We start from the raw sequence: 13,867 nt of genomic DNA on the forward strand, positions 1-13,867 counted from the left end.
CTCGTGTGATAGCCAGTTGTAGCTCTTGTTTAAGTTAAGTGAATAAATATCAAAAGTTCTAAAACATTTAGAAACTGAGTTTTATTCTATCATTAGTAATATAATTTTAATAAATACAAAAATATATTAAATTTGATAGATGTCTTCTATCACATTGTCCCACAAAAATATTAATATAGTGTAGATAACGTTACTAATTGGTTCTGTTAAGTGTCCATTTCAGTCATTAAACACATTTAACATTCAGTTTTATTATGATTACGCTAATTGAATTTGATTTTTTTTTTTTTTTTTGGGGGGGGGGACACACAAAATGTAACGGAATAATTACTTTCCCTGGTAATGAGTTACTTTTATGACAAAGTAACTCAGTTACTTTTTTGGAAAAGTAACTAGTAGCTATAACTAATTACTTTTTGAAAGTAACGTGGCCAACACTGCACCTGACTCTCTCTCTCTCTCTCTCTCTCTCTCTCTCACACACACACACACGTTTTAGCTTGTTCCAGTTATTTTTGAGATCATGGTGAAATTGTTGTATTATTTAGCATGAGTTTATGATCATCTTATACTTGGTAAGTATTTTAACATTAAGCTCCTTTAAGCTGAGCCGAAGTACAGCGAGTTTAAATGGTTTAGATCAGGGCTTTTCAAAGTGTGGGAGAGTCAGCCCCGCCCCGCCCCCCCCTCAGAGAGCAAATAAACAACAGCGCCCCGCCCCCTTACAATTTTTGTTGTTGCTATACTTAATGTTCCATTCGTATTTAAAAAAATGGTTGCTGTACACGTTTTTATTTTTTTCTTTTACACATTTTAAACATCTGTGCTTTTTTAAAACCTCTTTTTTACACATTTTAAACATCTGTGCTTTTTAAAACATCTTTTTTTACACATTTTAAATATCTGTGCTTTTTTAAACCTCTTTTTTCACATTTTAAGCATCTGTGCTTTTTTAAAACCTCTTTTTTTACACATTTTAAACATCTGTGCTTTTTTAAAAACTTTTTTACACATTTTAAACATCTGTGCTTGTTTAAAACCTCTTTTTTTACACATTTTAAACATCTGTGCTTGTTTAAAACCTCTTTTTTACACATTTTAAACATCTGTGCTTTTTGAAACCTCTTTTTTACACATTTTAAACATCTGTGCTTTTTAAAACATCTTTTTTTACACAATTTAAACATCTGTGCTTTTTAAAAACTTTTTTACACATTTTAAACATCTGTGCTTTTTAAAACCTCTTTTTTACACATTTTAAACATCTGTGCTTTTTAAAACATCTTTTTTACACATTTTAAACATCTGTGCTTTTTTAAAACATTTTTTACACATTTTAAACATCTGTGCTTTTTTAAAACATCTTTTTTTACACAATTTAAACATCTGTGCTTTTTTAAAACTTTTTTTTACACATTTTAAACATCTGTGATTTTTTTTAAACATCTTGTTTTACACATTTTAAACATCTCATAGCATCGTTAGCTAGCACCTCTTGGCAGACAACACACTGTGGCAGTGGAGCATCTTCAGGTCCAGTCCATGAAAATCCAAACTTTAAATAATCGTGGTCATACTTCCTTCTTTTTTCGCTTGGCCCAGACTCTGTCTCCTCACTCACTGCAGCTTTAGGTACTAAAAATCGATCCATTTTGTCTCTGGCAAAGGCTAGCTGAAGTTCGCTAAATGTCCGCAATAGTAACTTATTCTGGTTTATTTTTCCTCACGTTGCCCCCCCCCGGAAGAACTCTGGCGCCCCCTAGGGGAGGCGCGCCCCACACTTTGAAAAGCCCTGGTTTAGAGAATCTCGTGTGTACATGTGTTCTCCATCGCTGATTATCATCGTAAAGGCATTTTGCATGACAAACACAGACTCGTCATTAAGTAGTAAAACCCTCAGAATGCCATATGGTAAAATGTTACTACTGTATGTCTTATTAATTTATTAATAAGAACTTATTAATTGCAATTATGCAAATTTGGGTAGAAGCTACAGTATATGCACCCCAGGCAGACCGACCTTCTTGCCAAAAAGAATAAAAATCAGTGAAGAATTGAGAGAGAAGCGATTTTCGTGAAATGTGGCTGACGCCGGATGTCTGTCGGCCGGATAAGCTAATAATGTTAGAGTAATGCATGTTTATTCAGAGAAAGAAAGCAGGAGAGAATGAAAAGAACAGACATACTTCATATAATAATTAAATATCACGGTCTTACATTTCTTCCTTGGGGTCCTGATTCTCCTTTTTCGCCCTGTGCAAAGAGACAGAGCCAAGAAACAATCAAAGTCTGAAACTACGGAAGCCGAGAGAGGCCCTTCATATAATCCTTTTTTTTATTCACCTTGTTATCCTGAGATAACGACATAATTAATTCAGGATCTCAAGAAAACAACACAACTAATTCGAAATCTTGAGAAAACAAAACCGTTATTTCGAGATCTTGAGAAAACAAAACCGTTATTTCGAGATCTTGAGAAAACAAAACCGTTATTTCGAGATCTTGAGAAAACAAAACCGTTATTTCGAGATCTTGAGAAAACAAAACCGTTATTTCGAGATCTCGAGAAAACAAAACCGTTATTTCGAGATCTTGAGAAAACAACACAACTAATTCGAGATCGTGAGAAAACAAAACCGTTATTCTGAGATAACGACATAATTCATTCAGGGTCTCGAGAAAACAACACAACTAACTCGAGATCTTGAGAAAACAAAACCGTTATTTCGAGATCTCGAGAAAACAAAACCGTTATTTCGAGATCTCAAGAAAACAAAACCGTTATTTCGAGATCTTGAGAAAACAAAACCGTTATATCGAGATCTTGAGAAAACAACACAACTAATTCGAGATCTCGAGAAAACAAAACCGTTATTTCGAGATCTTGAGAAAACAAAACTGTTATTTCGAGATCTCGAGAAAACAAAACTGTTATTTCGAGATCTTGAGAAAACAACACAACTAATTCGAGATCGTGAGAAAACAAAACCGTTATTCTGAGATAACAACATAATTAATGCAGGGTCTCGAGAAAACAACACAACTAATTCGAGATCTTGAGAAAACAAAACTGTTATTTCGAGATCTCGAGAAAACAAAACTGTTATTTCGAGATATCGAGAAAACAAAACCGTTATTTCGAGATCTTGAGAAAACAAAACCGTTATTTCGAGATCTTGAGAAAACAACACAACTAATTCGAGATCGTGAGAAAACAAAACCGTTATTCTGAGATAACGACATAATTAATTCAGGGTCTCGAGAAAACAACACAACTAATTCGAGATCTTGAGAAAACAAAACCGCTATTTCGAGATCTCGAGAAAACAAAACAATTATTTCATGATCTCGAGTAAACAGCTGAGAAATGGCTCATTCAGGTGCGCCAAGAGACTTGTGATATGCTGACTTTGGGGCTATTTCTCATTCTGTATAGACGCAACTTTGGTCATTAGAATGTCTGGAATAATCGATCACCCAATAAGGCAATATTTTGATCAGGGGTTGACACAGGGAAAGATTGCATTAAGTCTTTTAATAAGGGATCATTTCAAAATTAGTCCGCGGCACCTCCGCAGAAGACTGGCCCAGGGAGAGAATATCTCAGCTGTTTTCTCGAGGTCATGGAATAATTGTTTTGTTTTCTCGAGATCTCGAAATAACGGTTTTGTTTTCTCGAGATCTCGAATTAGTTGTGTTGTTTTCTCGATATCCTGTATTATGTCGTTATCTCAGAATAACGGTTTTGTTTTCTCAAGATCTCGAATTAGTTGTGTTGTTTTCTCGAGATCCTGAATTAATTATGTCGTTATCTCAGGATAACAAGGTGAATAAAAAAAAAAAAAGATTATATTAAGGGTCTCTCACAGCTTCTGTATGAAACACTCCAATGTACTTTAAAAGGAGTTTTTCTTACCTTCCTGCCATCCTCACCAGGAACACCATCTTCACCCTATTTTTTTTCCAAAGGAAAATCATTCATTTAACAGGAAAAAGCCTCCTATCTACTTTTCTTTTTAATACAGTCTTATTCATGCTACACTGGGGTTTATTAATCTCCACATTGACTACAAAGTCCTGTTTATGACATTTAAACCTCCAGATCATAGGTGACAAAACATACGGCCTGTGGGTCCAGTAAAGGTGTTAATCTGGTCCACCAAATTAATTTATAATCCTAAATTTAATCCTAAATTAAAATAGTCTTGTGGAGCATAACAGAACAGAAAGATTGAATCCAGATTATTCCACTAGGAGGCAAAACAGACCGATAAAGCCATAAACTCAGCTACTGACAAAGTGCACGAATTAAGTATAATTTTTCATTAGCAAGGTTAAAATGTGAAGCTAAATAAAGAGTTAATGGCTTAATTCTGAGATTTTGCTGATCTCTTGAAGCAGTACAGCCCCATTCGGAGCATCTCAGTCAGTTTGTTCGAGCTTACTAATGCAGAATTGCTCACAGGTCAGCTGGGGAAAGATTTTTTCGCGAGTGAAAGTTCTGGAGAAAATGATGCACAAATTTCTTTAACTCCTTCAATGTAATTGCTATTCTATATCTCATTATCAGTAACACTGATAAAACTGGAATAAAACAACATAAACCCCAGGAATTCAAAACTCTTTGACTGACAGTGTACACCGATCAGCCATAACATTAAAACCTCGGGACAGGTGAAGAAGGAAATAACATTGATGATCTCATTGGAGTGGCACCTGTCATGGGGTGGGATATATTACAGTGGTGCTTGAAAGTTTGTGAAGCCTTTAGAATCTTCTATATTTCTGCATAAATATGACCTAAAACATCATCAGATTTTCACACAAGTCCTAAAAGTAGATAAAGAGAACCCAGTTAAACAAATGAGACAAAAATATTATACTTGGCCATTTATTTATTGAGGAAAATGATCCAATATTACATATCTGTGAGTGGCAAAAGTATGTGAACCTCTAGGATTAGCAGTTAATTTGAGGGTGAAATTAGAGTCAGGTGTTTTCAATCAATGGGACGACAATCAGGTGTGAGTGGGCACCCTGTTTTATTTAAAGAACAGGGATCTATCAAAGTCTGATCTTCACAACACGTTTGTGGAAGCGTATCATGGCACGAACAAAGGAGATTTCTGAGGCCCTCAGAAAAAGCGTTGTTGATGCTCATCAGGCTGGAAAAGGTTACAAAACCATCTCTAAAAAGAGTTTGGACTCCACCAATCCACAGTCAGACAGATTGTGTACAAACGGAGAAAATTCAAGACCATTGTTACCCTCTCCGGGAGTGGTCGACCAACAAAGATCACTCCAAGAGCAAGTCATGTAATAGTCGGTGAGGTCATAAAGGACCCCAGGGTAACTTCTAAGCAACTGAAGGCCTCTCTCACATTGGCTAATGTTAATGTTCATGAGTCCACCATCAGGAGAACACTGAACAACAATGGTGTGCATGGCAGGGTTGCAAGGAGAAAGTCACTGCTCTCCAAAAAGAACATTGCTGCTCCTCTGTAGTTTGCTAAAGATCACGTGGACAAGCCAGAAGGCTATTGGAAAAATGTTTTGTGGACGGATGAGACCAAAATAGAAATTTTGAATGGTTAAAGAATGGTTAAAGAAGAATAAAGTTAATGTTTTGGAATGGCCAAGTCAAAGTCCTGACCTTAATCCAATCTAAATGTTGTGGAAGGACCTGAAGTGAGCAGTTCATGTGAGGAAACCCACCAACATCCCAGAGTTGAAGCTGTTTCAGATGGAGGAATGGGCTAAAATTCCTCCAAGCCGGTGTGCAGGACTGATCAACAGTTACCACAAACGTTTAGTTGCAGTTATTGCTGCACAAGGGGGTCACACCAGATACTGAAAGCAAAGGTTCACAGATATGTAATATTGGATAATTTTCCTCAATAAATAAATGACCAAGTATAATATTTTTGTCTCATTTGTTTAACTGGGTTCTCTTTATCTACTTTTAGGACTTGTGTGAAAATCTGATGATGTTTTAGGTCATATTTATACAGAAATATAGAAAATCCTAAAGGGTTCACAAACTTTCAAGCACCACTGTAGTATTAGGCAGCAAGAGAACAGTCAGTTCTTGAAGTTGATGTGTTGGAAGCAGGAAAAATGGGCAAGCCTAAGGATCTGAGTGACTTTGACAAAGGCCAAATTGTGATGGTGAGATGACTGGGTCTGAACATCTCCAAAATGGCACATCTTGTGGGGTGTTCTCAGTCCGTAGTGGTTAGTACTGAACAAAAGTGGTCCAAGGATCCAAAGGACAACTGGTGAACTGGTGACAGGGTCATGGGTGTCGAAGGCTCGTTGATTCGCATGGGGCATGAAGGCAAGCACATATGGTCCAATCCAGAAGAACAGAAGAGCTACTGGTACTGTAGCACAAATTGCTGAAAAAGTTAATGCTGGTGAAAACAGAAAGGTGCCAGCATGATCTTCTGGATTGGACCATATGTGCTCGCCTTCATGCCCCATGCGAATCAATGAGCCTTCGGCACTCATGACCCTGTCGCCAGTTCACCAGTTGTCCTTTGGATCTTTGGACCACTTTTGTTCAGTACTAACCACTGTATACCAGGAACACCCCACAAGATGTGCCATTTTGGAGATGCTCAGACCCAGTCATCTCACCATCACAATTTGGTTCTTGTCAAAGTCACTCAGATCCTTACGCTTGCCCATTTTTCCTGCTTTCAACACATCAACTTCAAGAACTGACTATTATCTTGCTGCCTAATACTAATATATCCCACCCCTTGACAGGTGCCACTGTAATGAAATGAGATAATCAAATATTATTCACTTCTTCACCTCTCAGTGGTCATAATGTTATCGCTGATTGGAGTACATGTATGTATGTATGTATGTATGTATATTATATATCATATTTATTATAACACACTCCTGGAAAATACCGTGAGCTCAAGTTGATATACAGCTGTTCATTTAGTACGTTGAACTGGCCAAGGAAAAATGGTTAGATGTTTGTGTTGAGACTTACCACTTTTCCTGGAGATCCAGGTTTTCCATCCTCTCCTGGTTTACCCTTAAAGAACCCACACAAGTTTCACTGTTGGTCCAAGGTCTATCTCAAGGTGTGCAAAGTATAACTCTTGGAACTGGAGCATGTATGCAAGTGTGTGTCATCTCTTACAGGTGTGCCTGCAGCTCCTGGAGGTCCTACAGGCCCTGGAGGCCCCTGAGGTCCTCGGAGTCCTACTAAACCCTAAAAACATGGGGGGGAGGGGATGAAAATATAAAATGAATGTTGCACTTTTGATTACATTTCTTTCACTCAGAGAATAAAGGGAAGGGTCTTGTGGAAAACCTGGAAACAAACAAAAACTCACATCTCTGCCAGGTTCCCCTGTTTTCCCAGGATCACCCTGAAAAGAATAAGACACCACAGTTATCTAGATTAACATGAAATCCATAATTTTTGCATTCGGAAAGAATTTACATCATGCAATGTTTCATCATGGGATAAAAAAAATTGCATTCATTCACCCGAGTTTGCACTTTCATTATTAGAATAGTATGCGTTCATATGTGTTTATGATGTGTAAACATCTATACATCCCACTTAAAGGGCATATTCTGGACCAATTTCGTGGTTTTTTTATATGAAAGTATGTCCCTTTACAGACTCATCCAGAAGGGTAATTTTGCACAAGGCCATCTGTCTACAGCAGAAAAAAATAAAATAACAAAACGCATCTGGAAAAATCCCAAGGGAGTCTGGAGCCAGATTCGTGACGTCACCTGCGGAAGCGCCAGCAGGCTGCGAGAGCTTTGCACGGTTTCAGTGCACAGCCTGTGTAGACCAAGCGCTCCCATTTCTCTCTCATTGTCCAGTCTTTTGGGAAACGATGAGTACTAATCCCATCAAGATTGGTGTTGCTACACCCTCCTACAATACATCTGTTAACCATTTTAATAATTACGCGATAACGTTGAAGAAATTTGCAGAAAACCACCAGGTCGTTTTCTCATAAACAAACCAGCGCTGACGTAGGATTCAGAAGGAGGTGTCCCACATGCGACGTCACGAAAATCAATGTTTCCCGGGAAATCCAAATGCCAAGTTTTTTCAGAGGCGGACCAACTCACCTCAAATGGCTCGATTTCAACTGAATTTTTCTGGTATTCGCAAGATAAAAAAAATTGCACAAAATGCAAAATGTGACAGATATTTGACCAAAGTTTAATATAAACTAGGAGAATTACACTGATCTTGCTCCTGAATTTACCCGTGATATGCACTTTAAGGTCGATTTATACTTCTGCGTTGAATCCAGCACTGATGCTCACATCAGGTGAAGCATTTATACGTGCATGCAAGGTGCATGTCTCCTCTAGGAGGCGCTATGACATGAAACACACCAGAGTTAGCTGATTTTACACATCGACGAGTGGAATTGGAGCTCCGTTTTTCACTGAAGGAATAATAAACAGAAAATAACAGACAAAACATTTTGAGATCAATTTACTAGGTGTAAAGGAAGCCTCCAGTAATTATAACCCAAGTGAATTCCCACTGAAATCATTTCTGAAGTGTTTTAAGCCGTCTGTATTCAGCAGTGCGTATAAATCCACAGGATTAAACTGGGTGCCTGTTATAATGATCTACAGCCGCAACAGAGCCTCACATTTTATAGCAGAGCTCCATACTTAAGAGAATATGGTAATGCTTCGACCTGATTTTTGATGGCTTTTGCGACCGTACGTATGAACGATGCATGTGTGCCACCACAAGGAACCCGATTGTAAGTGCAAGGCAATGGATCTCAAACACTTAACGACCAGACAACGAAATTTGTATCTTTATTTCCATAAGATAGATGGGTTTTTATCCAGCGTTTATTTTTAATTTGCTTTTTAAAAAAATAACGTGGGATTATTTACTAACACTGTAGCAGGCCTTGGCATTAAGAACAGCAGCAGAGAGTTTCGGACAGGTGCAGATGTGTTTTATTCCTCCTGAACACGAGCATAGCATCGAACACCAGACATGAAACGCCATACACTGAGAAAACTAAAGAAAACAAAACAAAAACGAGACCGTCAATGACGGCGTAGCTCACTCCGGCCCCATCTAGTCCAGAAGGAACGATCTAAAGTGGGCCACCTTGTGCAATAAATGTTGCAAGCTATATACAAGCGATATCCACCCTAGGAATACTGACCTATTTACTGTGGGTGGTAAAAGAGAGCAACTGGACTTGCTTGAAGATTCTTGAAGACGTTTCACCTCTCATCTGAAAGGCTTCTTCAGTTCTGTCTGACTGGTAGGGAGCATCAGGTATTTATCCTCTCATGGATGAAAAGCTCATCTAATGGCCCTTTTCCACTACCCTTTTTCAGCTCACTTCAGCTCGCTTCAGCTCACTTCAGCCCGACACGGCTCGCGTTTCGACTACCAAAAACCAGCACGACTCGGCTCGCTTCAGCCCTGCTTAGCCCCTAAAACTCGCACGGTTTTGGAGTGGGGCTGAAGCGAGCCAAACCGTGCCGAGTGAGGCTGGGGGCGTGAGCAGACACTCCCCTGTGCACTGATTGGTGAGGAGGAGTGTCCTCACATGCCCACACACGCCCCGCGAGCGCGCTGGGATCTGTAAACACCGCAAACCCGGAAGGAGAAGAATTACGAATTACAAGAATTTCTGAAGCCTTATGCACCTCGCCTCATCTATACGCTCTTGCCAGTATCTGTCCGCGTTGTCGGTGACAACAAGCCACAGCACCGAGACCAGCAACACTAACGACTCCATGTCCTCCATGTTTATTGTTTACTATCCGGGTCGTGAGACTACCGCTTAAAAGCTCACTGATGTCACTGTTTGCGCTGCTTAACGACATCACCTGACGTCCACCCACTTTCGCTAACTCCACCCAATGTGTCCACCCACTTCCAGCCAGCACGGTTCAGCGCGGTTGTAGTCGAAATGCAACTCCAACAGCCCCGCTCAGCCCGACTCAGCACGGCACGGCTCAGCCCGACTCAGCCGCGTTTGTAGTGGAAAAGCGGCATTTGTTGTTAAGATGAAGGTAGACAGCAGAGACCTATTTACCAGAAAGAATCCAAAACGGCGAGGAATTGACTGAGGCCCTGTCCACATGGCAACGGATTCAGGTGAATCTGATAAAATTGTTTATTCGGTTCTGGTGTCTCTGAAGGGACCATCTTACAGCGCCCCTAGAGGTGTGGCATGTGTATTGCATCGTTTTCAGCAAGCGTTGAGTTGCCATATGGACCTGATATCTTACTGATCGTTGCCCATGTGGACGCGATATTTTTTTAAATAACATCTCGTTGCCGTTGTCGTGTGGATGTAGCCTCAGTTGTCTGGGAAGTGTGCCAAGGACTGCATTGTAGGTGGCTGATAAATGACGTCTTAGACCCCCACCTCTGTTCAGTGATGGCCGTTCCAGATTGACAAAAATGGCTTCTTTAACTCCTTGCTCATACCAACGATCCTCTCTGGCTAAAATGTGTACGTTGCAATCCTGAAATGAGTGTCCTTTGTTGTTAAGATGAAGGTAGACAGCAGAGACCTATTTATCAGAAAGAATCCAAAATGGCGAGGAATTTACTGAGGCCCTGTCCACACGACAACAGATTCAGGTGAATCTGATAAAATTGTTTATCGTTTCGGCCTGGCGTCCACACGGCACCGGCATTTTGGGTGCGCCAAAATGAAATCTTTTGAGAACGGGTTCCAGAGTGGAAAGATCTGGCAACGGCGCCATTGCGAAGTCGTCTGGATGAGCAGAACGGATTTGTTTACGATGACGTCACAACCACATGACTGTCAGTGCTTCACGCCGGGTAGAAGTGTAACGAACTCGATGCGAGTTGTCAACAACTCCTATAACTTGGTTCATGAAACGCGCTTACAAAATATTTTCACTGTGAATATTTATTGTGTAATGGTGCAAAGTGAGAGAGAGAGAGAGTGAGAGAGAGAGAATAGCCCTTAGGGCAGAGTCAATCCCACCAGCAAAAATAGGGAAAAAAAGGAGCGATCTCACCTCTTCAGATGTTGGTTTAAGTCCTACAATACATTCCTCAAAAAGGGCGTAGAAGAACAAATTAATCCATCAACGTGTAGCATTCAATTTATTCCGGACCATTAAAGACGCCGCCTTCCACGTAGAATCATACGTCATCCTCGCCGCCATATTGGATGGGGCAAAGCAGAGAATAAAGATGCCTCATTCATGTGCTGCGTTTAACTGTACCAACAGGTTTACCGTCCAAACGAGATCACATGGGATTACCTTTCACAGGTGAGACTGGAAAAATACTTTTCATTGTATTTGGTCATTATAACGTAACTTTACGAACAGATTTTCCTGACTTTGTGGCTAATATGAAGTCTCGCACATAATAGTTTATGCGCATGTGTCCTTACTTCTTCTATTGTCCTGGTGTCTCCCACGGGACCGTCTTACAGCGCCCCTAGAGGTGTGGCATGTGTATTGCATCGTTTTCAGCAAGCGTTGCATTGCCATATGTATCTGATATTTTACTGATCCGTTGCCCATGTGGACGCGATATTTTTTTAATAACATCTCGTTGCCATTGTCGTGTGGATGTAGCCTGAGAAGAAGCGATTTTTGTTGAACTGCTCATTACGGCTTAATTAGTCCATAACTTCATTAATAATTGTAATGAAGCAAATCTGGGTAGAAGTTCTGTGCACCCTAGGTACCCCTACCTTCATGCCAGAAAGAATCAAAATCAGTGAAGAATTGAGCGAGAAGAAGCGATGTGTGTGGAAACTGCTCGTTAGGGATTGATTAATTATTCCATATTTTCATTATTAATAGCAATTATGCAAATTTGGGTAGAAGCTATATGCACCCCAGGCAGATCTACCTTTCTGACAAAAAGAATAAAAATCGGTGAAGAATTGAGAGAGAAGAAGCGATTTTTGTGAAAAGTGGACGACGACGGACGGACGGACAACATGATGGCATAAACTCCTCACCTGTCGGCTGGATGAGCTAATAATAAAAATAATAATAGTTACCATAACATGGTTTTAAACAAATACACAGTTTTGCAGAGTAATGTTTACACACTACGCTCTGAACGTTACACACCTCGCTTCACTCAACCAAGTACCAACCAAACCTCTACAAGTTCACCAAACGCCCCCCATTAGCTTCTGCGCTCAAAGTCTCGGACTAAACCACAGTTCAACCAATGCACCGAACACAAACAAACAAAACGCACTCAATAAACGGCACACAAACGTTACATTGTGCATGAATGACATATCAGGATGTCGGAGAGTAAAGCTTCAGAACATACCGCACTAAAACTCTGACGGAGGCACATGGTGAACATATACAGTACACAGCAGTGAGCATCTATAGTATAACTAATACAGCTTCCTGGGCTGACAGCTCCGCCCGGAACAGGAATAATGAGTGATGGCTCTGCGTGGCACTTAGAAATACATTTTACACCCATCGGGAGCTCGGCTTTTAGGCAGTGATATAATAGATATATGGGTCCGTCTCAGAAACTGGTCTCTCATTGGGGACATTATGGTCAAAAGATACATTTTCTAATTTTACTATTTTTTTTGCATTTAGTGAACATTCAATGTTTCTTTTGTCATGTTTAATAAGAATAAAGATAGCATCTTGCTTTATCTGGCCTCCACTGCGGATTTTTTTTTTTTATTACAATTCAAATGCTTTTGTAAAACTGATTTCCATATAAAATAACTCCATCATGAAGAATTAAAGCCCCTCCTTCACAGATGAGTGAAAATATTGAATAAATTTCCTCTTTTTGATTGCTTGGGTTAAAAATGCCAAGTTATGATGACTAAATTGATTATTCACTTAAATATGAATAATATGATACATTTTGGGGATTTGATACGGCGAAATAGGGCACAATGGAAAAATCAAGAACACGCCGGAAAGATGAGAATAACGGCGGTGGTAAAAGAACAGCGACTGTACCGGCTGAAGGTCGCGTGGGTCTCTGCTGCGGCGCACGAGCAACGGGACATCACTACCACACCGGACGGATCGTGAGGTGGGGGCGGGGCAAAATGACTGGCCGTAGATTCTATCAAAAGTTCGATCTAAATTGACCACGGTTGCAAAATATTGGCCAAAAATACGCAAACACTACGAAATATGAAAGTAAGATCAAAAAGAAACATTCTATTGCCTTATACTGCAAGACTAAAACAAAATAAAACTGTCAAAACTCACCTTTTCAGTGATAACGCCCGAACAGATCACCCGCGTAACAGAGAGACCGCAAATGGAAGCATGATCAACTTCTAACTGTTGGAGTGGAAAATTCCATTCTACACATGCAGATTGTTAATGTGTGTCCTTCCCCGCACACAAATAACACGCTACGGTAAAAAATAGACCACGACTCATTTTATAGCTCAGAAATTTATACAAGACCAGCTACCATCATAACATATTCTGTAAGAAACATATTCTATACCTAACTTTCAGCTTTCGTTTTAAAAAACAAAATCGCAGATTTATAGCTAAATTTTTATACGGCGTAGTGATTTTAAGTTCCTACTTTTGGTGAGGTCGTGACCTTGACCCTGAGGCTTTCCGTTTAGATCAAAACACACGATCGTATTGGTTTTGGGTTTGCGGAAAATGGAATTACGACGGTGATGAAATATTTTGCATGATGTTTTATTACGGTTATGATTATTCTGTGAGCGCACCAATCCTTAGGTGTATAAAGTTACAACTTAAAATACAATTAGTGATAACTGTAGACTTTTCAGTGGACTACAACCTTTTTAAGGGAATGCGATGTAGTCGACCGTTTATCATGTCCCAGATCAAGCCGCCA

The 13,867-nt window shown here is 39.8% G+C and overlaps 1 protein-coding gene across 1 annotated transcript in view; it reads right to left on the bottom strand.

The window, feature by feature from the left end:
- col7a1 (collagen, type VII, alpha 1) overlaps nt 1–13,867 on the bottom strand; it is a 519,627-nt gene that overhangs the window by 183,722 nt on the left and 322,038 nt on the right. The window contains exons 63-67 of the mRNA XM_060918496.1: nt 7,359–7,394; nt 7,163–7,234; nt 7,010–7,054; nt 3,917–3,952; nt 2,218–2,253 (exon numbers count right to left, since the gene is read on the bottom strand). Of these exons, the coding sequence (XP_060774479.1) occupies nt 2,218–2,253; nt 3,917–3,952; nt 7,010–7,054; nt 7,163–7,234; nt 7,359–7,394 (225 nt within the window). The remainder of the gene's footprint in view (nt 1–2,217; nt 2,254–3,916; nt 3,953–7,009; nt 7,055–7,162; nt 7,235–7,358; nt 7,395–13,867) is intronic.

This window comes from Neoarius graeffei, chromosome 4 (genome assembly GCF_027579695.1).
Source record: "Neoarius graeffei isolate fNeoGra1 chromosome 4, fNeoGra1.pri, whole genome shotgun sequence".
Taxonomy (NCBI): Eukaryota; Metazoa; Chordata; class Actinopteri; order Siluriformes; family Ariidae; genus Neoarius; species Neoarius graeffei.